Source organism: Embiotoca jacksoni, unplaced genomic scaffold, assembly GCF_022577435.1.
Source record: "Embiotoca jacksoni isolate LCO1_2020_lvr unplaced genomic scaffold, fEmbJac1.0.p SCAF_99, whole genome shotgun sequence".
Taxonomy (NCBI): Eukaryota; Metazoa; Chordata; class Actinopteri; family Embiotocidae; genus Embiotoca; species Embiotoca jacksoni.
The window spans coordinates 159,917-186,861 of record NW_027185457.1 but is presented as its reverse complement, the minus strand read 5'-3'; the positions used below and the strand labels follow the sequence as shown (position 1 = coordinate 186,861).

General features: G+C 42.4%; 1 protein-coding gene across 2 annotated transcripts; it reads left to right on the top strand.

Annotated features, from left to right (window-relative positions):
- The first annotated feature begins 1 nt into the window (after position 1).
- tep1 (telomerase-associated protein 1) lies at positions 2–26,050 on the top strand. 2 transcript variants are annotated; one of them, XM_069142234.1, is made up of 56 exons: positions 2–149; positions 771–1,285; positions 1,625–1,864; positions 1,983–2,132; positions 2,644–2,808; positions 2,894–3,031; positions 3,490–3,561; positions 3,753–3,877; positions 4,522–4,679; positions 5,047–5,156; positions 5,265–5,343; positions 5,568–5,760; positions 6,261–6,651; positions 6,744–6,896; positions 7,104–7,175; positions 7,442–7,563; positions 7,699–7,773; positions 8,282–8,425; positions 8,591–8,882; positions 9,741–9,862; positions 9,949–10,062; positions 10,173–10,290; positions 10,470–10,661; positions 11,099–11,286; positions 11,382–11,523; positions 11,914–12,093; positions 12,191–12,283; positions 13,425–13,560; positions 13,815–13,974; positions 14,295–14,428; positions 14,515–14,603; positions 15,119–15,233; positions 15,445–15,471; positions 15,559–15,769; positions 16,119–16,239; positions 16,465–16,589; positions 16,674–16,773; positions 17,055–17,210; positions 17,698–17,910; positions 18,126–18,182; positions 18,516–18,651; positions 18,823–19,074; positions 19,180–19,331; positions 20,083–20,190; positions 20,318–20,422; positions 21,034–21,163; positions 21,258–21,343; positions 21,558–21,684; positions 22,067–22,200; positions 22,285–22,409; positions 22,735–22,875; positions 23,376–23,475; positions 23,718–23,883; positions 24,103–24,185; positions 24,911–25,015; positions 25,509–26,050. In XM_069142234.1, the coding sequence occupies exons 2-56, from the start codon at positions 773–775 to the stop codon at positions 25,626–25,628; spliced, it is 8,055 nt and encodes a 2,684-aa protein (XP_068998335.1). In that variant the 5' UTR covers positions 2–149; positions 771–772; the 3' UTR covers positions 25,629–26,050. The 2 variants fall into 2 exon arrangements, with proteins under 2 accessions (XP_068998335.1, XP_068998336.1); XM_069142235.1 differs by lacking the exons at positions 20,083–20,190; positions 20,318–20,422; positions 21,034–21,163; ... (8 more) ...; positions 24,911–25,015; positions 25,509–26,050 and adding an exon at positions 20,030–20,068.
- Positions 26,051–26,945: the final 895 nt, after the last annotated feature.

The window sequence follows — 26,945 nt, the reverse complement described above, 5'->3', positions numbered from 1 at the left end:
GAGGACATTTACAGGAAGTCGGCTGCACTTTTAGCTTTCCGAAAGCGTCGCAAACAAACACTGACGTTAAATCGCAACGATACGCATCAGAGGAAACGATCGTTCAGAGTCGGCGCTGTGCCTGCGGAGTTTGAATTGTGGGTTTTGCGGTGAGTTTTCGGCTTCGAGCGTGAGTGCGCATTTCTAACCGCCACACCTATGCAAACTATTGAGTCATTACAAGTCAGCAGGCTTGTAGGAAACATCATCACCACTATTGAATGTAGACTCGTATTTCAGTAGCGTTCATTAATACCAGGTACATTTAGTGGCTGACATGATTTGAAAGGTCTACATTTAGGACTTGCAGACACCAAAAACTCAACTAAACAAGCTTAAAAAATATTTCTCTTCTTTCTTTTTTATTTAAATACTTCTTTTTTTTTTTACTACTTTAAAGAGTTTTACTTTGGTCTTTAGCTAAGTTTTTATTCTTCATGTTTGACTCTTTTTGCACAGCCAGATTTCTGCATATTATCCTGGTAAAGCTCCCTGCTGCCCATTGTCATCCGTTGGGTGCTGACAGTGTTCAGACTTTGCTCCCTTTGATTGAATGGCTTTATTGAGCAACACGCCCTTCAGTGCAGTAGTGCAACACCGTTTTAAGGAATGCCGCTGAACTGCTAGTCTTAATGCTTAATGCTGTCTAGGATTCAAAGCGTATGTGACTGAGCGGAGAGGCTCCAGTTTGTGATGACCTTCGACCCTTTAATGGATGTGTTTCTCTGCAGAGATGAGGGCGCTGACTTTGCAGCCGACAAACATGGCACCAGGGGGGCGGCAACAGCAGCAGCAGCAGGAGGCGGCGGCCGCATGTGGAAGAAGCTTGTTGTCCAACTATGCTCCTCCGAGTCTGGAGAATAAGTTCTTGGTCCCGACCTCCACGATGACGCCCCAGCTGTGCTCTCCGCTCATGAACTTCGCAGCACAACCTTCCTCTTGTCCGTCTCTCCAGCCCTCCAGACTGTCTTCCACCTCCTCCTCCCTTCTCTCCACCTCCTCCTCTCTCACCTCACCCCTCCTCAGCACCCACAACAAGCTCCTAACCAGCGATTCACCTCGTCTCTCTTTTCCCCTGACCTCCTCTGTCCCTACTGACTCTTTGCTCTCCACGTCCCTGGACGGTGGTGCTCTGCTCAATCGCTTCACTCAGCCTCCGTCGTTCCTCCATCGGGTTCAGGGAGGAGACGAAGACGGGGAGGAAATATCTGCGGCGATGCCGTGCTCGTTTGAGGAAACAAGCGTGGTACATGAAATCTTTTTTTCTTCGTCTTTTTACGCAACATACAACAGAACAGGTTATGTGCTTGTTAGGAACAGTGTTGGCGAATAACTAGTTACATGTAATTCAGTTTCAAAATAAATGTAATAGTAATCATTTACAGAGAAAAATATGGAAATAAATTACAATTACTATTCAAAAATGTTGGTTATTACAAAGGGGTTACATGCAAAAATCTTATTTTCGGTAAAAAGCTTATGAAGAATATATTTTACTCCGTTGCTGTGCATCTTTTCACGCTCTGTTTACGTCCAAATGTTTAGAGGTATTACTGGTTTAATGGAACTTATTCTGCATCCTCAGCATGCTGAGGAAGATGATATGCTGTCTGACGACGACGACGACGACGACGAAGAAGAAGAAGAAGAAGAAGAAGAAGAAGAAGAAGAGGAGGCGGATGCTGGAACGACCATGGAGATACCCGTCCTGGAAATGGAGTCGGAGAACCAGGAACTTGAGCAAGCTGTGGTCATCAGACGGGAGGAATTTGCAGAGTTTGACGGAGGAAATGAAAACACTGAAGAGGAGCTGAAAGACAAAAAGGTCAGCGAAAATCGATGAAATGTTTTTTTTTTGTTTTTTTTGTGCTGCTGTCGAGTTTATACTCGCGGATGCTGATTGAAGTGACTCTTAACTTCTCGTCTCTCTTCTTGTCCTGCAGTATCTCTTGTTGAACGCCGTGTGTTGCTCACTGGTTCAAAAGAGCACAGCTCCGGGTGCGAAGGACTGGGACTCGGAGGACAGCGTCTGGACCAAAATCACAAACCTGGCGAAGGACATTTCTGCCGGCGACCCGCAGTTTCTTCTCAAGGTGTGTTTGCGTGTCTGCGCGGGTGCGTAACGGTTCCAGGTTTGTATCTGAAGGCATTTCATTTCTTTTCTCAATCTGGATTGACGCGTCTGAACCGTAACTTGAAACTGAATTCATCATAATGTTTTAACTCTATGGGGACTTCCTCATCCTGTCGTCATGGAAACCAATCGAGCGGAAGAAAAAAAAAAAATCGCACCGCATCAATACTAGTTAATGTAGAAATTAAAGACCCGATAGAAAAACTAAATATGTTAATATATTATATAAAAATGGTGGACATTGGGTACAATTTCATAGGCGCTAATTAATAGAAAAATATATATTTTTCATACTTGAATATTTCTTATTGGGTGTTTAGATATGCAAATAACATTCTATAACAACTGTACAAAAAAATGGAATACTGCCACTTTTTTAAAAATTATTATTTCCAGTAATTACACATTTAAACAGTCTTTTTGGGATGTAAATGTCTATTCAGCATGTTTACTCTTTGTTTTCCATCCAGGTGGCAGTTTACACTCGACAGAAGCTAAACATCCGCATCACAGCAAACTTCCTGTTGGCCCTGGCTGCCAACCAGCCGTCCACCAAGTCACACGTCCGCAGATACTTCTGCGCCGCCGTCCAGCTGCCCTCCGACTGGCTGGAGGTCGTCAGGATCTACAGCACGGTGAGTCTCAGCGAGCGTCTCCGGCGCGGTGGCACCTCGATGTTTCAGTACCGCGTAAAACACCTGTGACCGTCCGCTTCTCCAGTGCTTCAGCCGCTCCCTGCCGATGTGCCTGAAGAAGGCGATGGCGGACAAGTTCAAGCAGTTCAGCGAGTATCAGCTGGCGAAGTACAACACGCGCAAACACCGCTGCAAACACAACCACAAGAAGACCAAGGGAAAGGTACAGATGCGTTTCACCAAGCAATACTAATATTACAACCCTGCTATTGTAAAAAAAAAAAAAAAATCTTCTGTTTACTGATTCAAAAAACAGACTTAGACTTTAGAGTTTATTAAACCCACAGTTGGGAAATTTAGTCATCACAACAGCGTAGAAACACAAAAAAGGTGCACACAATGAGGAAAAAAATTATAAATACGTATACAATAAAATATAGATTATAAATACAAATATTTTTTTTTTTGAAAAAGTAAAACCAATGAATAAATACACACACACACACACACACACACACACACACACACACACACACACACACACACACAAACTATACACACAAAAATAAATGAATACAGCTTTTATTGTTAAAATTAACTCTCAGTGAATACATGCTTCAGATTCGGATTGTCACGATGATAAACTCAAAAGGCTGTAAATCTATTCTCTGTGATCTCCAGAAACCAACGGATCAGCAGCTGAAGGATTGGGCCAACAAGCTCCGAGCAGATGAATCTATTCTCAAGAAGTTTGTATGTCAATATACTTTTCCATTGTGTCACTAAATAAGTTTGATTTTTTTTGGATCGTTTCAATTTTTAAATTACAAGTTAATGAAGGGTTTTTCTTCATTCCGTGTGGGATTTACGTAGAGTTAAGTCCTCACGTGTAAGACTGGTGTGTGTGTGTGTGTGTGTGTGTGTCTGTATGTGTGTTCGTGCAGCTGCAGGTGGAGGGCAGCAAAAAGGTGGTGGACAAGAAGCAAAGTGAGTTCAGTATGAAGCGGATGATCAAGAAGCTTCACATTAAAGAGCCGTCCGAACACGTCATGGCCATTCTGGGAAAAAAGTAAGAAGCACAGAGGAACATACTCATGTTCAACATCTGTCTAATTTCCATTTCTTGGCAACAAGGGGAGAGGAGGTGCTCCACATATTGAAATATTTACAGAATCTGGATCATATCTGGATTTATTTTTGACCAAATTTTAAATGAGGCGTGTAGAATAAAGGGATTTTCATGAAATAATATTGTTTGACGCTCTGATTGGGTTATTTCTTGCTGATGTTCGGTGGCACACATTTAATTCAAGGACAATCGGAAATTTGAAAATCTGACAATAATTGATGTTTTTACAGTTTCTGGTGTAATTTTGGCAATTAAAAAAAATAAAAAATGTAAACCTCTTTTAAACCGGTTGAATAATGATATGCAGCTTGTAAATGCTAAAAGGTGGGAATTAAAATGTTCCAGTTTAAAATTGCTTACACATTTCAGGGAAATTTAAAATGAGTAGTTAAATTACCTGCACGAGAACTATGAACCTTTTTGACCCGCTAAAAGATTATTAAAAAGAAACTGAGCGTTTACTGTCCTTCAGCATTTTAATTCACTTATTCTTCAAAACAAGGAGCTGCAGGAGAAAAAAAAGGTCAGGGTAGTTTTGCATATTAAAAGGCGACGTGGTTGTGTTTTGTTTTTTTTCCCCCCAGGTATCCTGCTGACCTGAAGGCGTTCACCCACAGTGGCATAAACGGCGTGTGGGACAGGGAGCGAGCCGGCCAGCGCATGAAGCTCAAAGAGCCGCAGACTTGGGAACGACTGCTCTGTCTGGAGGGCAACAAGGCCGCCACGTGGGAGAAGCTCATAGGTCAGAAAAGAAGTGCAGACTGAGCAGCGTGCACAGGCTTGCCAGGGCAGAGCAGCATAAACTCGGCATTGCTCGCTCATACTGAATGACGACGTGGAAAAAATGACTCCTTGTCATCATAAAAGAAAAAAAGAAATGCTTCGTCATTCATATTAATTGTGTGTATCTATACCTACAATTTCCCATCTGGTTTTAAGCAGTTCCCACTTCATATTTCCATCACGTAGATGAATGTTAAGTTGAGCCAACCACTGAAATCCAAAACGACTCGCATGAGACTAAAGATGCATTTGTTCAGTCTTACAGTCACATGACTCGCCAACATGTCGATGATCACACACTGACAACGAACGTCTCCACTGTACAGACGGTCAGTCTCTTCCATTCATGGCCATGCTGAGGAACCTGAGAAACATGATCACCAGGGGCATCAGCGAGGCTCATCACAACCAGATCCTGCGCAGGCTGACCAACAAGGTGCGACACACCATAACCAGCTGTGTTGTAAAATCGTATTTTGAAATAGAAACACAGGAAGTAAAAAGACGAGTTAAATCGACATGTTTTTTTTCGTTGTGCTTACAGAAAGCCGTCACTCAGAGCCGACAGTTTCCTTTCAGGTTCCTCGCTGCCTACAAAGTCGTCATGGAGCTTCACGCTATCGGTGAGATCAGAACTTGGATTGTAATGTGACGTGTATATGTGATAATAACTGTTGTCTGTAAATAAATACTATAGATTGGAAATCACTGGTATATTGTTAAATAAATGAAAGTTTCCGTAGCAGAGATCCTTGATATCAACAGTCTTATATCTGATTGGCCAAAACAAATACCATAAAACCGAACCCTGCATTGATGTGTACATGTACGACTCTGTGTCCTTCAGCCTCTGCGTCGCAGGCGGCCGTCCCTTCTGCCAAAGAGATCCTGCTCGGCGTCCTGAAGAAGATTCCCAAGAGCCGTCGCTTCAACAGCCTGATGTGGGAGACGACCAAAAGAAGCCGCGTGAAGATGACGCTGGGTGTGCCCTTCATCAGTCGACTGTACCAGATGAAGAAGGCCCAGCTCACGAAGGCCAAGTATGATGATGCTTCATTTTCTTTCATGTTTTCCTAATTTTGACATCACTTATATGCGTCTTGGTTTTTGTTTAAACTGGGTCTCTATGGTGCGTAACAAAACAAAACGTCAAAATAACGCACCAGCCACAGTAGTTTAAAATAAACACATGAACAGCTGATTAGTTTGCTTTTGCAACGATGCCCACCATGGCTGAAAAAAGTAGTATATAAAATACTATATAATAGTATAGTAAAAAAAATTATATCAGAAATGAAAATAAGTCACTGACCTGCTGATATTGCCTGGCAGGTGAACTTAGGGAAGTTACCATCACAACAAACTTTTAAAAGCTTAACACCAAAGATGCAGCCAAGACAAACTTTCAGAGAATATGTTTTTAACACTTGCAGTTTTTAGCTCAGCTGGAAAATGTATTTGGTCAGTTTAAGTTATTAAAAAAAAAAAAGGACAAAGAAAACAAATCCACATATTTACCTCTTTATGTGTCTTCATCCAGTGACAGGCACTATACCGTCGCCCTGTTGGACCGCTACCGCCAAGCCCTGGAGACGGCGGTTCAGATCTCCTGTCGGTACAACGTGCCGCCGCTCCCCGGACGAACCGTCATCCTGCTCAGCGCAGACATGTGTAACGACGCGTCCTGGAGCCAGAAACGGGACTTCAGCCTGCCTCAGGACCCAGAGCCAGAAAAAGAAGAAGAAGAAGAAGAAAAAGAAGAAGAAGAAGAAGAGGAGGTGGAGGAGGTGGTGGGGGAGGAAAAAGAGGAGGAGGAGAAGGAGAAAGAGGAGGAGGAGGAGGAGAAGGAGAAAGAGGAGGAGGAGGAGGAAGGAAAAGGGCGCAAGAGGAAACGATGGCTGAAGGAAGAGGATGATAAAGCTTCTCCTTCTGTGAGTGTTTTTTTTTTTTTTTTTTTTTTTTTTCTAATAACTGAATAACAGAAAAACGGCTGAATAATTTGACCTCTCATCTATCGTGACAGAAATGTGAGGTGGGAGCTTTGCTGTCTCTGATGATCAGCAGCAGCGCAGAAGATTGTCAGCTCTGCGTTTTCCACCGCAGCCACTGTGAGGAAGTGGAGCTGAAGTCTGACGTCCTCCTGGATAACGTGAAAAGTGTGATCAAGCAAATCAAGGTCAGGATGTTTCTCTGCGGTATTCTTCTCCTGTTTCACGGTTTTAGCTTCAAGTACAGAGATTAAACAAGAAGTGGAGTAATTTAAACATCTAAAAAGGAAATAAAAACATAAGTAACACAATGTTGGTGTATTAAGGATGGACACATCTGAAAAATATTTCTGCCCTCTTTATTCAGTTTATTAATGAACGTCTCTATTTCACAGAAATTTCCCGAGATGAATTATGAAGAGTTTGATAGCAGTTTCTATCACAGATTCTTCACCAAGAAAAACAAGGTCAGTTCGTTGGACACACTGTATGTGCTTTGTTATGATGTGTTTGGCTGCAGAGGTGAAATCAGGGATGTTCATCTCCTCCGTTTGATGTTTTTTCCTCCAGACTGATGTTTCTTACGGTTTTACCTCCGTACTACGTGGCGTAGTTCAGTCTGCTGACCCTGTAGCTCCGCCTGACTTTCTAGGTTCTTCGCTCAGAGAAGCGTTGCTTTAGACGGCCGTGCTGGGTTGCGTTTTTGACGAGCTTATGCACTCTTGTGTCTCAGGTGGACAACATCATCATATTGTTTGACTCCTGGATCCCAAGTGAAATTGAGTGGGCTATCCACTTCTACAGGAAGGAGACAAACAACAAATCCCTGATGGTGGAAATCTCCCTGCAAGACCAGTAATGCTATATTTTTTCTTATATATTTACAATTCTGACTAAATCTCACCCTTTTTTGTACTTTTTTAATGTTGGTTGCTGAGCTGAAGAAATGTTTCAAAAATGATCCTAAATCATGTTTTTTTTTTTTTTAAGAGTCTACAGACACGCAGATAAATCCTCCGACAGGAACTGGGTGAAGCTGGCAGGCTTCAGCGAACAAATACTGAGGTAAAATATACAGTAATAATGGTATGAATATATTTTACGTAGTGTTCATTCATCATTTCAGTCAATATGATTATTTAGCTTTCTTTCTTGATTCTGGAACCAACAGCCAGTTAGCTTAGCTTAATAAAACTCTGTTTGAAAGTATTTGTAAAGTGTTTGTGTTTGTAATTTTTTCTTGAGTAGGCTATGTAGCTATTGTATGCTTTTTTTTTTTTTTAATTATTGTCACTGCCAGAAGGGGGCGACAAAGGTTTAAATTTACTATACAGTAACTTTACTGTGTCCAAAGAGGGAACCGGTTGTAACATTTTCTCAAGCAATGAAACAACATGTTAAGTATTTACTCACAATGTTAATTTATAAGTTCTAGATGTGCGGAAAGGTCGATTTTGTTAGTCTGTGTTTCCGGTCCGAATGCTAAGCTAAGCTAACCGGCTTCAGGCTGAGAACAAACTACTGTCAGCAAGAAAATGTATTTTCTAACATGTTTCTTGAACTATGTGACCAGGTTCGTGGCTGAACGAGGATCTTCCAGGCTGCTGGATCACGTGGAGCATTTGGACAAAGTGTACAACATCCCACCAGCAGAGGGCGCTAAAGTCCCTCAGACCACGAACAACGCCGTCTCATTACCAGCCAGCCCAAATTTAAGGTAAAGTTTGCGTAATGGTGAAGATACAGTACTCAGCAGTCTTTTACTTTGGTAGTTAAGACGCTCTCTTTTTTTTCTTTCTTTCTTTTAATCGATGGATTAACTGTCCAAGATGGGTTTTTTTTTTTTAAATTTTTTAACTCCACCTCATCTCTCTGTCCTCAGGTGGCGAGGTGTGCGTGTCTTCATCTCCTCCACCTTCAGAGACATGCACTCCGAGCGTGACGTCTTGGTGCGGAGCGTCTTCCCGGAGCTCCGCCGCCGCGCCGCGTCACGCCGCCTCTACCTGCAGGAGGTGGAGCTGCGCTGGGGTGTGACGGAGGAGGAGTCGGAGCGCTCCACCGAGCTGTGCCTGTCGGAGGTGTGTCGAAGCCAGATGCTGGTGGGGATGCTGGGCGAGAGGTACGGCCTGGTGCCCCCCAGACCTCTCCTCCCCGACCTGCCGCAGTACAGCTGGGTGAGACTTGGGAATCGAAAGAAATAATGAGTACAAACAGAAAGAGAACTTATCATGTTCGATTCTTAACATCTTTTAAATGAAATGTAATAAGATCACAACAACACAATTCAATCAAATTCCAATAAGGAAAAAAAAAAATCTTCAAGGTGGTAAATGATCTGCCTGCGTCCCACAGGAATTACAATGTAATGTATTTAAGACATTTATTTATTCTTTATTTGGATCCACATTAGCTTCTATTAAGTGATCGGTAGTCTTCCTGAGGTCCACATAAATACATTAGCATCTTAGTTACGAGGATGTGCTGCTTTTCTCCGTTTACATGATTGTAAATGGAATATTTTTGGGTTTCACTGGATGAACAAAACAAGACATTCAAAGACATTATCATGGAAACTTTCAAGGGTGTTTTTCCCTATTTTCTGAGATTTTAGAGAGTTTAGAGTTTAGAGTAACAAAATAATCAGTTAAGTACTGTTAAAAGTTAATATCATAAGTTGCAACTCCAAATTTAAATGTCTAAAATGAACTATTTTGAAACCAGTTGGCCTTTATGTAATTGATCACTTGAAAATTAAGGATCCTGAAGTACTGTAGGCAGAGAAGTTTAACTCAGACACTGAGTGGATGATTATAAATGTATAAATGATTATTTAAATGCAAAATATTGGCAGCAAGTGGAGTAACCATTGTGTCACACACAGAGCAGGTAAAGTCAAGAAGGCCTTTTAAAATGTATGAACGGAGGTTTAAGTCAAATGCTTCATATGAATGACGGTAATGTTTGTCTTTAATGGTAAATTTGAAATAAACAATTTTCTTTTTAAAACACTGAAATGAGATGATTGTGTGCAGCTGTCTTCGGCCCCGGAGGGTCTGTCCATCACGGAGATGGAGATCCGTCAGTTCCAGGCTCTTTACCCCGACGCAGCAGGAAAGCGGATGTTCTGCTACTTCAGAGATCCAAACATCTCCAAGTACGTCATTTAAACAAAATCCAAAACAAAAAATCCTATCCAGTACTTTATCCTGTGTATTTTTATGTTCTTCTGTTGTCTTCCAGATCAGTTCCGGTGTCTTGGAGGTCCGATTTCGCTCCTGAATCAAAGGATGCTGAGCATAAAATGACGTCTCTGAAGAGAAGGCTGTTAGCCAGCGACGTGAAGGTCACTGAAAAGTGAGTCGTCTCAGTCTATGATCTATGAACTCTATATTTTTACTGACTGACGACATTCTTTCCTTTTAAGTGACATATGAAATGAAATATTTGATCCGTCTCTGTCGTAGTTACGCGTGTGAGTGGGGAGGCGTCGTGGAAGGGAAACCGTATCTGAAAAACCTGGAGGACTTTGGCAAAGCGGTGCTGGAGGACCTTTGGACGGCTGTTGTGAAGCTGTTTGTGGAAGTAAATCTGACAAATTACTCAATTTATTGATGTTAAACTCTAAAATTACAACACTCCTACCGCACAACATTTATTTATCCTGAGCACAGGGGCATTTTTTTGTTCACTCAAGTTCTACCGAGCCTCAGTGATTGACAGGTGTCGTGGTACGCCTCGTTCTTGTTCTGTCCGTCTGTCAGGAGGGCGAGGAGGCCGAGGCGGCAGCGTCGGAGGTGTCGGAGCAGGAGGTCCACCAGGGGGCGCTGCAGAGGCAGTTCTTCGGCAGGTCCAAGCTGCTGTCTGCTGCCGTAGAGACGGTGGAGCAGGCGCAGAACAAAGGAGGGATGATGGTGGTGGAGGCAGGACCCGGAGAGGGCAAAACTGTCTTCATGGTAAAGTCAAAGCTGCAGACTATTAGAATTAGAAATGATCACGTGTACAGGAGGGTGGACAAAATATGAGAAACACCACATGAAGGCTCACTGGAGCGTCAAAACTGATTGTCTTTTGAACACGGGGGATTTTAATTTGATTTTGCAACTAAGAACTATTTGAATTATTAAAATAATTATGTCCTTCAATTAATATCATGGTTCTTTATATGTCAACAAATAGTGAAAACCCACCTGTTATGACTGCTCAGAACCCAAGATGACATCTTAAAATGTCTAATATTAAAAGAGTCGAAAATATCAATATTCAATTTCCAATGATAATTTAAAAAAAAGGATGCCGTTAAACAACATCCTTGGTTTTGTGAAAATGTAATTAAGTTAGGTGTCCGTGTCACTTCTGTGGAGGATAAAAATTTTTCCTTCTCCTCACGCAGGCTGCTCTTGCGGACGCCCTCAGGACTGGAGTGAAGTCCAGGAAAAACCTCGTCTGTGATGTCATCTCCTACTCTACGGCCGCCAGCCAATCAGCACGCTCTGTGGAAAACCTTCTACGATGCCTCGTTCAGCGGCTGAGAAAGATCAAAACCACAGAGGGAGAGTCACCTCTTCCCTGCTCGTACAAGTCAGCAACTTTTACATCATTTTGTCTGAACCAATAATTTACTGCTGTTTGCTTGATGACGTGTTTTTTTTTTTTTTTTTCTTGTCTCATCTCAGAGATTTGCTGTCAGAGTTTCACTCCACGTTGAGTGACATGACGAAGAACAAACCTGTGGCGCTGCTCGTTGACGGAGCGGACCTCGTCCGCGATGGCAGAGATCAGCTCAGCTCTGATTGGATGCCGCAGCAGCTTCCGCAGGTCAGACACACGGATGAAAGAGCTGAAGGGCTGCTGCCTTGCAGACATCGAGAAAAGATGATTTAAAAGCTGCACACTCGGCATTTAGATGCATTTATGCGCCTTCTCGTAGGCAGGCCTGAATTTTGTCACAGCACATCGTGTACCAAGAAATGCTTTTATGGTCTTATAATCAGCATAAAAAAAAATGTCTACAGCTGCAGAGACATTCTCGTATTTCAAACTTGACAAGCTACAAAAATTAAACCTGAAATATTTTCTGAATATTCTCCACAATATTCTTTACAGGATTAACGTCCACCTGGTCATCTATGTTCATATCCACTGATTTGTTTGTTTTGCTTTGAATCTCTAGCTGTACTGAAACTCCGATTGTGTTGTTCTTGTCAGGGTGCGTGTTTGGTGGTGAGCATCACATCAAAAGCAGCTCTCATACAAACACTGACCAAGAAGAAGGGGACGGTCCTGTTTGCGCTCGGTCAACTCACCGTGCCGGACCGGAAGGAGATCGTTCTGCAGGGACTGGACGCCTTTGGGAAAAAACTCAGCGACTCTGCGTTCAACAACCAGGTTCTTCTTGTGACTTTTCCTCCGATGACATCACAGCACTCCCAAATAGTCATTGTTGTTTCTGTTTTCTAAAACTACACTGTGTGTGCTTTTCCAGCTCCAGACATTAATAATGAAGAAGGGAGCAGTGAGTCCTCTCTACCTGCACATGGCCTGTGAAGACCTCAGGAATTTTGCCTCCTTTGACAAGGTCTGAATTCCATATTTTTTTCACCACCTCTACAGTGGCTTGACATGTTTTCAGTATTTGCTGTGTGATACTTACCTTAAAGCCCCATACAACACGAAATTCCGGTAAAGGAGTTGATGACAGAGAAATGGCGATAATAGTCTAGAAATAAGAAAACAAAAGCGCAACAGATGACCCCTGAAATAACAGACTTTTGTTGTTTTACATGTCATTTCATTTTTTACGAGGGTGAATTAAAAAAGTTCTATAACCATAAGCTACAACCATCGTGAGTAGGTATTACAGGTTTCGTTGTTTGATCAACTTCAGCGCATTCGTTTTTGTGAGCGATGTCGGCGTGGATTTGAGTTGAGTAAACATCAAATTTAGTGTCAAACTCAGAAAGTTGGCAAAAGAGACCCTTAAAATGCTTCAGAAAGCCTACGGCAATGAAGCAATTAGCTGGTGACATTTGTGTTTCCGGAGGGGCAGAACGACAGAGTTCCAAGACCAGAGAAGGTGCGTGAGGTCAGGAGCGACCGACCAGGTGGGTTTTATTTGACATTCACAGAGTGAATTCGTCCCCCGGAGTCAGACCGTCAACACCGAGTTCTACTGAGACCTTCTGAGGGAAAAACATTCACCGCACGATGCCACTTTGTTTGAAACATGACAATGCTCTGAAAATGCTCCCCAACACCTCCACTCACTGGAGCCGACTCCCTGTCACTTCTTTCTGTTCCCCAATAATTTGACATAAACTTTGAGGTGAGCTCTCTGGTCAGGTTTCGGGTCCGTGGTTGGAATCGTAGGCGTGCTCGACCAGCGCTCACAAAAACGTGTGAAACTCGGGTGTTGATGTTGATCAAGTTTAGAAACTTGGAATATTTATTCCCAAAGGTTTCAGCTTCCCCCTGCTCAGTGCACGTGACGGCGACATTTACCATTTACGTGCAGCAGGAGCAGTCGTATATCATACTACCTTTCAATCCACTGGTTTTTATTATGCCTGTGGACTCCACTGTAAATGTTTGTTAATGTTACCTTTTAGGTTGTTTCTCAGAACAGGCGACCGCCCTGCTAAACATTCAGCTCGTTTCACATTCAAATCAACTCCTTCCGACATCAATGATCAGCGTGTCCTCTTGTGTTTGTGCCTCAGCTGAAGGAGAGTCTGCAGGGTTTGCCTCAGGCTCTCAGTCAGCTGGTGCAGTACAGCCTGGAGCGACTCTGCTCGCAGCACAGAGGCATGCTGGGACTCCGCTGGGCCCTGGCAGCACTCACTGTCAGCACCACCGGTGAGATGAGTCAAGTGTGATGGTGTTTATTAGCTGTGTTTTGGATCCAATCTGCTGTGCATGTTATTCTGTGGTAGAGGAATGTAGCGAGAGCCAGAATATTAATGGAATTTTGACCTTGAATATAAACCGATGATAATCCTGTGCACATCTTCCAACAAATAAAATATAACTTGTTGTATGTGAAATAAAAATGGGAAAAGAGAAGGAATCCTTGATGTCTCTCCTCAACATTTTCTCCTCTTCCTCCTCAGGCCTGAAGGAGAGAGACTTGTACTCTGTGCTGAACACATGCAACGATCTGTTCTCACGGGGCGGGCAGGTCACATGGCAGGAAGTGCTGCTCCTGTCCAGGAAGCCCAGAGGACGCGTTCCCATGGCGACTTTCACCCGTCTAGTGCAGAGTTTGCAAAGGTACGAGTCCCATATGAGTTAAATGAAAAAGGCAGGGATGCTGACTGGAATCTGATGGATGAAATGGGACTTTGATTTCATATTAAACTTCATCTTGATTATTTAATCCTGTCAAAGTATACCTATAGGTTTATTATCTTTATGGGTTTCATTTTATTTTAAGATTTTAGTTGTAATTTTTTTTTTTTTTTTTTTTCAACAAAATAAGTAATTCCCCTTTTTTTTTTTTCCCTTTTTTTTTTTGTCTTTTTTTTTTGTCACCCATATCTCTAATTTGTATCGACAGTTTGATAGTGATCGGTTAAACTTGTTTCCTGCAGTCTGATTGGTCTGTCTCATTGCCACGACACCGACGACTTGCTGGCTCTAACCCATCCGGAGGTTAAGCGAGCCTTTGAGGACTTTCTTCTCCCAGCAGAGAGTGACAGAACCAGAGCTCACCTCATGCTGGCAGGTAAAGCTCACATAGTTACTTTTTAATACACCAAACTTTAAGTGCCTGTATTATATATTGGAGTTATTCTCCCCCCCCCCCGTCAGCTCATCTGTGGACGCTGGCCGACCCTCAGGGACAAGACAACTTCTTTCACTGCGAGGCCAACTCTGTTCTGCACCTGCCTTCAAGCCTGGTAAGGAATCCTCTGTCATAAAGTTGATGAATCAGGACAAAAAACTGAGAATATAACAGATATTCTCCAAACAGTCAGTCACTTATGTTTACTTTATTCAGTGTTTCACTCCGGTAGACCCTGATTTATTTTTTTTAAACTTAGTTTTTATTTCAGTTTCAGCAACTTATACAGTCAAATTCACAATTTTCAAACTGCTTTTCCTGTTTTTATTTTTACATCTATATATATATATATTTTATGGACAATTCAACAGAATAAAATTAAAGAAAGTAGACCCTGATTATATTTTTTAATGTTACTGTATTTTTTATTAGTGTACTGTTTTCAGTCCAACTTTATAATGTCCAAAAATGTGTTATAAATTTGCAATTAAACAAAATTTGAAATCAAATAATTGGTGAAAACCATCTTGTACAGTATAACTTCACACATGTTAAATGGATAAATCCTGGTTCCAGATGATATTTACTAAAGTTTTAACTTCCTGACTCCCTTTATATGGACTTGTTTAGATCCAAAGTGGACAACTGGAGGCGCTTCATTTCCTGCTCTCCAGCTATTATTTCCTGTACGCTAACGTTAGCCACGGTCTCCTGCACCACCTCCTGGAGACATACGGCTTGTACGGTGAGCATGCAGGATTAAACACTATGATCAATGACACTTTTTTTTTTTTTTTTTATGGTTTTCCTTTTAATCTTTTACACCTCAGCTTGTGTGCAACTTTTAACTTTTTAAAACTGTTTTAAGTGCAGGTTTACTCTTCTTGGTTAAAAAAAAAAAAATGGTGAAACAAAAAAAAAATCCTAACGTTTCTATCCTGTGATATTTCCTGCAGAAAAGGAGCAAACGTCTGCACCCTCATGCAAGTTCTTAAAATTACTTATTTTCCCCCGCAAATTCTTGCCAAATGTGTTTTATTCTTGACTCCGGTTGATCTTTGTCCTCTCAGCTGGTTTCCCGGACCGTGTGGAGGACTGTCGTGCTTTCCTGCGGCGCCACGCCTCCACGCTCTCCTCCTGGCCGGCTCTGTTCATTCAGCAGGGCCTCAGCGAGCCTCCGGAGACCTCGGCTCACATCTGGGCCCGAGGCCTGGTGGGAAGAGGAGGAGCCCGGGTGGTCCGGTGTCTGAACAACGACAACAGGGCCGTTCCAGACACCAGGTAAACAGGTGGTTTTAATTTAGTAGAAGTCAGTGGTTCATGAGTTACTAAGATATTTTTACTTGAGTAAAACATACTCTATTATAAGTCCAGCATGGATAGTTTAACTTAAGTAGAAAAGTACAGAAGATTAGCAGCAATTCAAGCGTATTACGTGCGTTTTAAGCAGTAGAAAGTAAAAGTACTCGAGTAAATACCTTACTAACGGTCTTAACTACGTTCCACCGCTGGTTGTCGTGTTTCCCCAAATCCACTGGTTGCGGTTTAGTTCTTTTACTCATTTCAGTTTTGACAATTGAATCGTCATCGTCTTCAGTTGACCGTCTCGTGTGTGTGTGTTTCACCGCAGTGAGCTGGTGTCGACTTTCTCCTCCGAGCCGACCTGTTTGGCCGTGAGCTCGGACGAGCAGCTGATGGTGGTCGGAACCGGACAGGGAACGCTGCATTTCATCCACACGCAGACCGGACAGGTATAAGGCCATCAGTCGGTCGGGTTTTATCGACGTGATGTCGCACGTGCGAAAACAACAGGAGGAGCTCGATTACACGTTTACATGGCGGCGAAATGAAAACTGGGGAAAACTTGGTTTCTCTAATCTCCTGTCCCGATCACAGTAACCAGGACGATGTGTTCCAGTGAGAGTAAAAACGCCTCGTCGATGACTAACATCCACTTTTCCCCCGGCTGCGAGCAGGAAGTGAAGTCGCTGGTGAGCAGCTGCGACGGCATCTCGAGCTGCGTCTTTCTGAGGGACCGACGTCTCGCCACCACGTCCTTCGACGGACGAATAGAAGTGTGGGACGTCGAGAGCGGATGCAGGTGAGAGAGGAGTGCAGAAGGGAGAGATTCAGATTCTTCGGACGGCTGTTTGAACGAACCGACGCGTGTTTCGTCTCCCCGCAGGACGGCTCTCATCGACGGCCACACGAACACGATAACGGCGAGTGACATCACGGCAGACAGGAAGCACCTCGCAACCGTTTCCCTCGACTTCACGCTCAAAGTGAGTCTCGGAGAAATCGCATCAAACTAAAAAAATGTACACGTGGATAACTTTTGATTAGATATTTTTCTGGAGCGTCTCTGAGGGCAGCAGCTAAAAGTGACGAGTCAGCATGAATGTGGTTTTTTTGTCTGTCATTCGTGCACCTGCGTTGTCATGGTGATAAGATAACCGGAGTAGTTTTTACAGCATGACTGTGAACCAGGACACACACACACACACACACACACACGTTCTCCTTCATGAATTAAAATAACCAAACATTTATTTCTGCTCCTCAGGTGTGGTCCTCTGCTAAAGGTGATGAAGTGGCCTCCCTGCACAGCAGCAGCCCTTTGAACTGTGTGACCTTTGACCCCGAAGGTCGTCTGCTGGCCGCCGGCTGCTGGAATGGAAATGTGATCGTGTGGAACTGGCTCCAGAATAAAACACTGGCAGTGAGTTCAACCGGGGATGTTTGTCGGCGCATAATCATCAGTGTTGTCAAATTTACTTTGATTTTTCAAGCATTTTTTATTTATTTTTTTAACGCAGAACAAATGAGGTTCAGTCAACAAATATGATTCGCTCACGTCAGATGATTATAGCAATCCTATTGTCTCTCTTCTTCTCTCTCTTCAAATAATTTCACCATTGAGTGAAAATAAATTATGCGTGTAAGAATATCTTTACTTTTTCATTTTACTGAGACCCTCTGGGAGTATTTCCAGAAAGAGAAATTAAATTTCAGGTCCAAAATCACTGAACTGATGAACACATCCTCAATAAAACTCCCTCTAGCAGCCGTGCATGGATCAAATTTAATTTACATTTCTACTTGGAAATAAAAAAAAAAAAAAATCTGGTTCTCTCCGTGTTGTTATTGTTGTTCTTATTGTTGTTGTTGTTTTTAACCCGATATGTCTCCCCTGTTTGTTCCTTCAGTCCCTGTGCGGTCACCAGCGATCGGTGCGCAGTCTCTCCTTCTCCTCCTCCTCCTCCATCCTCTGCTCGGGCTCCGTGTCTGGCGAGGTGAGGGTGTGGACGGTGCCCACCTCCACCTGCGTGGGGTGTTTCCAGGCCCACAGCGGAGCCGCCGACGCCCTCGCCTTCCTGGAGGGCGGAGCCATGCTTCTGAGCGCCAGCTCCGATCACACGGTGAGGAACGAGGGATTGTTACGCCATTGTTTCCAGCAGAGTTGCATCATTGGTGCACTTTTTTTTTATTTTTATTTTTTTATATTATATATTTTTCCTTGGTCTCCAAATTAAATAGGTGTTAGTGATTTGGTAGAAATCATATTAGATTTTTTTTTTTTTTTTTTAATGGAGCCTCCGTCCTCTGTGTGTGTTTTTGTTTTCTTGGTGAACAGCTCCAGCTCTGGTCAGGGGGACTCGGACGTTCGGTCGTCACGTTAAAAAGTGATAAAGTAAGCTCTTAATTATTCTCCGTGCATATCTTACGTGTCCACATTCATTCATGTCACCCGAATGGTCTGAACTCTTTTCAGCTTCGTCTCTGATGCCGTTAGTCTGTGTGTACATTAACAGTTGGAGAACGACTGAACAGAAAAGTAATGTCCAGAGTTAAACTCTAACACAAATAAAAACACATCTTAAAGGATGGTTAATAATTTTCACGAGTAACGACAAAACTAGAAACTGGGTATATTTTAAACGTCAGAAATTTCTATTGAAATTCGTGATTTGAAAAGAGTCTCCGGTTGTTTGCATCTTTTTTTTTTTTTTTTTTTTTAAATCAGTGTGAGCAGGAGCCTCCTCACAAGAAACGCAAGTCTGCACCGTCCGAACCTGCCGCTCTGTGCGCGGCTGTGAACGGTGACTTCGCTGTTGTGGGTTACCACGGCGACGGCATCAAACTCTTCAGTCTAGACTCAGGTGAGTGAGCGTTCCTTTAAATCATCTCTACATTTTTTTTTTCTTTCCTTCCTCTCTCACTTCTTCTGTATTAATATTGCAGAAATGAGAACTTTTTTTGGGGGGGGGGGATAAATCTAGAAAAGCGTCTCGTTAACGAATCAAATATGACATAATCCATTTGAAACGCAGGTGAGATAATTTGGGTCCCCCGGCACCTCGACACATCCATACAGTGCATGCTGTGGGTGGTTGTGGACGCAGAGGAGGGCGAGCCGGAGGTGCTGGTGACCGCAGGAAGTGACCAACGTATGAGGGTGTGGAAGAGGACGGAAGGAGAGCAGGGGACGGCCGGAGGCCTGAAAAGTGCGGGGATGTTCGCCATGCAGTTTGACATCGTCACGGCGATGGCACAGAACTCCACTTACCTGGCCACAGCTTCAGGTACACGTTATTGAAATGGTTTTTTTTTTATTTATTTTTTTTATAAGGCAACACACAAATATTTCTCTCTTTGTCCATCACAAATGAGTTTCCCTGTGAATTTAGAGGACTTCACCGTCGCTCTGTGGTCGTTGAGCGAACTGAAAATCGACCCGTCGATGGAGCCACACGGGCTGCTGAAGGGCCACACGGGAGGAGTCACCTGTCTGGCTTTCAGTCCCGACGGTGAACGGCTGCTGTCCGGTGGAAAAGATCAGGTACGGTTTACTCGCACGGCGGATCTATCGGCTGATTGTTTCCTTGATCTTTGGATTGTTCTATTTTTTTATTTATTTATTTATTTATTTTTTTTAAGACAATCGTGAAAAGTTACCCGGAGTAATGACATAATGATTAAAAGGAAAGGTCACAAATTGAGAAGATGGAGTCGTGAAATCTCGGGTAGTTTCACACCGATTTACCGTTTGAGTTTCATTTGTCACAAAGAATTGTTGAATTTTAAAAGTGCTTTTAATGGGGGGTTTTTTCCCCCAAGAATATTCAGCTTTTAAGTAAAGTTACTTTATTTATTTATTTATTATACGTAAACCCAACATAAGTTGAACCAAAGTGCTGCACGACATCCAACCGAAATTTAAAAAAAAGCAGCCCGACTTGAAACAATTAAATCTTTAAAAACAAATTCAGCAATAAAACTAAATGAAAAGAAATTAAACATTTAAGCTTAACCCATAAGGATAAACATGAGCAATAAGCAATACTTGAATAAAAATTCTAACTGTGACCAATCTGGAAATGTTTTCAATGATTTTTTTGATTTTTTTTTTTTTTTTTTTTTTTTTTTTTTTTTTTTTTTTTAAATATATAAAACCAAATACTTGGGTAAAGTACCTTTTAAAATGAAACTTCACTGCAGTCGTCGAATGTACTCGGCTAACGTCCACCTGTCGTTCAGTCGTTGTCATGACGACCGTCGTGCTTTTTTTTTTTTTTTTTTTCCCCTTTCAGGCTCTGATGGTTTGGGACGTGAGCTCGTCTGCGGGCGTTTTGTCCAAGTCGCTGCCTCACGCTCACAGAGACTGGATCACGGGTTGCGTCTGGACTCCGCGCTGCGTGGTGAGTCTTCATCGTGTTCAGTGTCACAAAGACGTGTGAACATCTGGACCCTCGTGTCGGGTTATTACCTTAAGGATTGATCATTTATCCGTCATCGTCCCCCCCACTCACCCTCGTTCCGTTCCAGATAAGCTCCTCAAATGATGGACGACTCTGTTTGTGGGACCTCGAGGCGGCTCAGTGTGTCGGAGAAATCACCTGGGGGAGTCCTCTGACCTCCGTCTGCTGTCAGGTGAACCAACTATTCTACTATTCTACTTTTCGGCACTTCTGTCTGACAAAACGCAGCATTTCCTGCAGTTTAACTGTTGAGTTGGGATGCTCAACTTAATAGTGAGAAGGCTGCACAGACTGTTTCTGAAGTAATGGCTGCAAATAACTCTTAAAGTTAATAGATATATTAGTACACTGACAGACAGACCGATCCCGCGAGGGCAAATTTTTTCGCTACAGCAGCAGATCCAGTTACAAGGCAAAGCAATAAAAATTACAGAATAAAAAAACGCAAATTATATAGAAATAGAATAATATTAAACTAAACAACCGTGCAACGGTGTTATTGATTTATTATGGACTAAACTAACTCATCCTTTTTTGTGGTATCAATGTCGGGCAGCGCAACATAAGGTGAACAGAGTAAAACCGTTCGGGTCCAGCAGACATGAGGTGTTCATTTGTTCGAGGTGAAAACGGTTCCCAGACAGGAAACCTTTCTTGAAGGTCACGTAAAACTTTGAATCTCCCCCAGTGTAGAGGCTTTCACCGTGACGAGACCAAGAAAACGGTCCTGCTTCTGAAAGGATCTTCTGTGCTGACTCGTTGTTTCTGTGTTTGTGCGTTGAGGGGCCGTACGTGATCTCCGGCTGTGCAGAAGGAGCGCTGCATGTTTGGAACTGGGAGACAAACGCCGAAATCTGCCACATCGCCGCCCACCAGCAGCGCATACACCACTGCGCTGTCCTCCCCAACAAAGGCGAGCAATCCTGACGAAGCCACGCGCCGTCCTGTCGGGCATATTTTTGAAATTAAATATTTCATCTTTTCAAATTCTTTCTTGTGTTTTCAAGACTGGGAGAAAGACGTGAAGCCGGAAGAAATGACTGTTTTCACCGCGTCTGACGATGGAAGCGTGAAGCTCTGGAAGCCCTTCGAGGTCAAAATAAAAAATCCTCACAGTTTATTACAGGCTCTTCTTCAGACATTTACGTCAACGTTTATGGTTTTACGACTTTTTACTGCAGTTTTCAGTTTTTCAGATTTATCCTCTTGATTTTGGTTTCAGCTTCAGAGAGGACACGACTCTTTTTTTTTTTTTTTTTTTCATCTTTTGTCCTCTCACTCAGTATATCCTGTATGTTCATGTGCAGGTGGAGCACTTCAGCACCTTCCAGGGTCACAGCGGAGAGATTCACGGAGTCGTTTGCAAGGAAGGAGTCCAAGAATTCCTCACCGTTTCCAAAGACCGCTCGCTGCGCTGCTGGACGTGGACGGCAGGTAAAACTTTTCCCAGAGATACTTCGGTCGGATCGGCGTGAATCGATGCTTCCTCCTAAAAGCTTTTTCTGTTTGCTGCCTTTTCGCTGAACCAGATTTGTGGATGTCTTAAACTGCACTGTAACTTTTAGCCTATTTTTTTTTTTTAGCTTGCTTAATGTTTTTCATGACTTCTTTTTTTTTTTAAATCACAGTTCTTAATACATTTTTAAATGTCATTTTTCTTTTGCCTTGTGTTTTGATGCTTTTATCTAAAGCACTTTGAATTGCCTCATTGTTGAAATGTGCTATAGAAATAAACTTGCTTTGCCTAACGAGTATAGCGCTGGGAGGTTGCTCTTCTTTTTAACTTTTTTTTTTTTTTTTTTTTTTTTTTGCACAGAGAGTCCTCCGAACACGAAAGGCCCCATCGGTGCCGTGTGCTTCTCTCAAAACGACGGCGACGTGCTTCTCGCCGGATACGATTCCGGTTTGCTGGAAGTGTGGCAGCACGGCGCGGTGGTCTGTCGGAAGCAGGTGGGAAAAAAATACACACGAGAAGACGATTTGAATATGTTTATTTAATTTGTTTATTGTGTTAGCTGTGTGCGTGTGTCTCAGGCCTCGGACAGCCCCATCTCGGCGGTCTGCTCGATGCCCGGCGGCCAGTTCGCCGTCGGCTACGTGAAATATTTGGCCATTGATGTTTGGAAGCTGGCGTGGAATCAACAACACGGCACAGCGAGGTAAACGACAATAAAAATAAAAAGGCTTTTAGTTTTTCACCATTTTATTGGCTACAAGGCATGCCATCCATCCACTTTCCTTTCTGTTATCTTCTTTTGAATTTAATCTCGTAGATTCACTCCCTCTCTTCCTTCAGGGCTTTTCTGTTATTACTTTTTCTAGAATTAAATATGTTCAAAATGCATCTAAACTGGAGAAATATGACCGTAACTGGAGTCTGGATACAGATATGAGGAGACATCAGATGAGATTTAATGAGTTTTATTCTGCACGCTAACACATCTGTCTTTATTATCTTTATTGTTTTTATTCTGTCTCTTCCAGTCTGGTGAAGACGACCTCCTACGAAGGGAAGGAGCCGGTGGTGCACCTGATCTACATCTCCATCCTGCTCGGTCTGTCCCGCACCGGCCTGCTGTTTGACGTCGCGTACAGCGACAGCAACTGGGAACACCAGGTCAACACGTAAGTTGACGCGTCCGCCCCGTTCTTCTTCATGTTCTTTTAATGAGTCATCGTCCACGTTCATTAAGGAAGACCAATCAGAAGACTTCCAAGTTTTTCTTCTTTATGGGTTTAGATTTGTCCTGGTTGCTTTGGCTGAAGTATTTTAATTACACAGACTTTGAGATAAACCATCACTCCAGTGGGCTAAAATGATAAATACGGGTCGTTCAATGGAAAATGAAACCTTTAGACTTCGACTTCGACTTTATTAATCCCACAGTGGGGAAATTTAGTCGTCACAGCAGCATAGAAACACAAAAAAGTGCATGCAATAAGGAAAATTTTTTACAAATACATATACAATGAAATAATTTTTAAAAAAAAGAGCAATTTAACCCCCCCGATCAGGATGTTTATTATGATTTACAGTTGTTTTCTCGTTCTAGATGTGTTGCTTCTACACTTGAGAGGTTCTTATTTTTAAAGTAACTCTCTACGCACTTTTCTGTCTTTCCCAGTTGGTCCATGCAGGCTCATGTGTTGGGGTTGATCCGCAACGACAACAAAAGTGTGTGGCTGGCGGCCGAAGGGCACGGAGACGTTCACCTCGGCTTCCTGGTGCGTTTTACTCGTCTCCTCGGTGACATTCACTGCCACGCGTTTAAGCGCACGTCACTTGTGATGGTGAAAAGAAGGATTTGCGCATCAGAACTGCAACAATTCAGATTAAGAATGTGAAATAAGCAGTTTACTTTCTGTTCCTTCTGAGCAGGTGCTTCATGTTAAGTACAGACTCACCGCAGACTTTTGTTTTTAGAGGAAGCGTCGGTGCTTGACAACGTTCTCGTCTCTCTTTTCAGTTCGCCATGGGGTCCAAAACTCCGATGCACAGCGCTTTCAGCTCGGTGACCATGAAGTGTGATGAGAAGGAGGAGGGGAAGGTGGAGGGGGACGACGAGGAGGAGGAGGAGGAGGAGGAGAAGGGGACCAAGGGCAGCCTGATCACAGCTATAACTGTGGACAAAGGTTAAAAAAAAAAAAAAACGGGCTGGAACTGACTAGTTGTTTTTGATTATCTGCTTTCAAACCATTCAATTATTTCGTTCATTATCACATAAGACTGAGAACAGTCGTAAATCCTACAAATGAACTTCCAGTTGTCTAAAGTGCAGACCTGCGGTTTTGTTCGTCGGTTTCTTTCATTTTTAGTGATGTTGCCGTGTGTTGTGTGTCTCTGGCTCTCAGAGTTTGTGGTGTGTGGAGACGTGAAGGGCAACATGTGGTTCAATCAGCCTCCAGCGCTTTCCTCGTGGAGCAACAGAAAACCTGTAAGAACCGGGAGACTCAACTCTGAAAGCAGAAGAGATTCGAGTTTATGTTTACAGATGGCGACAAAAAAAACAACAACAAACGTCAGCATTTTCTGCATTCAGAAAGCAGTATTACAGTTGTGGTGATGTAATAATTCAATATTATTTCGACCTGGTTTATTTCCTGTTTATATGGATCATGGTTACTTTGCTAATTCTGGTAGCAACATGATCGTTCCAGGTGGCTAATTTCTGTTTACTTTCAGTTACACTCAAAAATGTTAAAATGATTCATTTAAAAATTCAATTTTTTGGGGGGAAAACAGCAGGAAGCCAGCACTTTTTGTGACTCCTTGTTTTTCATGAACGGAGGTGGAGAGTTCAGAGTTGAACTTAAGCAAACTACTTTTCATCATCAATCTGGTCGGTACAATGTCATAAAGTTGTGAAGAATGGAAAAAAAATTGCTTGTTTTATCCAGAAAACAATGAAACACCGAAATATATTCAATTTACAAAAATATAATGCAGTACAAATTCGAAAACTCTCACATTTAAGACAGTTTGCGTGGCATTTAAAAAACAAAAATGGCTCAAAAAAATTATTTGACTGTCAAAATTGTTGATTAATTTTGTCTTCATGGACAAATCGGCTCGCTTTCCATTTTCAGACTCAGGTTTTAAACAACCAAACATCACAAAAACAACCGGCCGTGGTTTTTAATGCTGATGTTTCATGTTCAGGCTCACAGTGACAGGATCAGCGTGCTGAGATTCACCGACACCACCATCATCTCCGCCTCCGACGACCGGACCGTGAAGCTGTGGGACAGAAACACCAAGAAACAGGTGCACTACCGCCTACGAGGAGAAATCCCATTTTGTGTTTGTTTTGATGTTTATTTTTGAGTCAGTCCCACGGGGGAGAAAAAAAAAAACAAAAAACGTGCAGCTGCTGGAAATATTAACCACAGCATCAAATGTGTGTTAATCCGGAGCAGAAAATAGTCCCCAATAACATATCCCATTTTCTTGTATACTGTGACCTGAGACTTTCTTAAAAATGAAACTTTATATTTGTGTTTTGTTTTTAAATATTTATGGCCTCAATAGGAATAATTGGATTTGAAGCTTTCATAGACTGTTTCAAAAGTATTGAATATTTTCTTTTCATGTTTTTTTTAGAATAAAATTTACGCCTTAGAGGAAATTACTTGAAACTGATGTCTTAAACTCTTCATTATGAGAAATTATATTCTCTTCCCCTGTTGTAGGCTTGAATTTATTTAATTAGTTGAATGTGTTACCTTCTACTTCACGTTCCCGCCCTCTTTTTCTCCAGGTGGGTATGTTTGTGTGTGGAGGTCCAGTTCTGATTTTGGAGGTGAACCCAGGAAAACCGACGGAGCTGGTCTGCGCTGACGGACAGGGAAAGCTCTACTTCCTGTCCTGGACAGAGTAATCGTCTTAATATTACTCTACACTCCAAATTCAAGATTTAGGAATAATATTTAATCACTGCACTAACCAAAGAATGTCGGGAATGTTTTCTTCCTTTTTTTTTTTTTTTTTTTGCTTCAACACAGTTCAATGTGCAATAAATGTATGAATAAAAAACCTGAAATGTATACAGGTTATGTAATAACGGTCTGCTTTATATTTACATGTGCCTTCAATTACATGATGGAAGAACTTGCAAATGTAACGAGCAAGAGTAAAAAAAATAACGAGCTATAGATGTATTATCAGTTAAAGTTTTGAATGGGTTGAATTTATTATTAGTTTCTATTAACAGAATAAACAAGGAAAGGTTAAAAAAAAAAAAAGGGGTTCAAGGAAATCTTTTTTTTTTTTTTTAGGTAATAAATTATGTTCAAACTGTCACCCTGTTGTTGGTTGTTTATTTCTTAACAGACCAAATCTTATTTAGAGGTGTTTTTGTCGATTGGTGTGCCCGTGTTGTGGCGGCCAAAAAGTGACCCAAAAATGAGTTTAAAAAAAAAAAGTCATGACAAAGGGAGGATTGAACCCCTCATCTTCTTCATGAGGTAACAGTGCTAACCACTGCACCACCAATCTTCCCATGACGTGTTCTGCATTGTGACATATCTTTGGCTCACTGCAACCTATAACTCCACCGTCCACAAATATTCATTCAAATGCAACTAAAATTGCCGCAGACATTCTTTGGATAGTAGATATACGTGTTTTCAAGGGGGTCTGCAGTGATATTAAATATCTTCCTTTAATGTGCAGTGTCTGCAAAGCTTTTTCAATTTCTCCAAACATTTCAACTTCAAGTTGAGTCACCATCAGCAGGCCAAGGTGGAATCTGAACCATTGATAGCAACCTTGGTGAAGTAGAATCTTTTACCTGTTGAGTTAACCAGATTGTCGGTTGAGTCGCTGGAAGCTCTGAGTGAACTCCTTAAAACTTTTTCTCCTGCCGCGTCTCGTCCTCCGGCGCCGAAGAAACGGCCTCATGAGGACACGGGTTCGAGCCCCGCTCAGTTATCACACATGGTTCACGGTTTACTTGAGAGCGAGTCCCCTTAATAAGGCCCTTCACGAAGAGCGAATCCCTGTAAGGGTGGTTCACTGAGGATAAGACCTCCTAAGGAAGACAAGTCCCTCTAAAGGAAAGCCACACGAGTTTCGGGTTTGTACATGGCATGCAAGGGACCGAGCAAAACTGCAATTTTTCTTTTAACTCATTCTTTGTCATCTTAGTAAGCACAGTATGGATTTCTGCATTTGGATAACAGGAGTTTCCGAGCAG

What these genes read in the sequence shown, in the direction of transcription:
- tep1 (XM_069142234.1), top strand. Translation starts at nt 773, where the DNA reads ATGAGGGCGCTGACTTTGCAGCCGACAAACATGGCACCAGGGGGGCGG. An exon ending in ACTCTGCGTTCAACAACCAG is followed by an intron (nt 12,094 to 12,190) that starts GTTCTTCTTGTG and finishes GTGCTTTTCCAG; the next exon opens with CTCCAGACATTAATAATGAA. An exon ending in AGCTCTGGAAGCCCTTCGAG is followed by an intron (nt 21,344 to 21,557) that starts GTCAAAATAAAA and finishes GTTCATGTGCAG; the next exon opens with GTGGAGCACTTCAGCACCTT.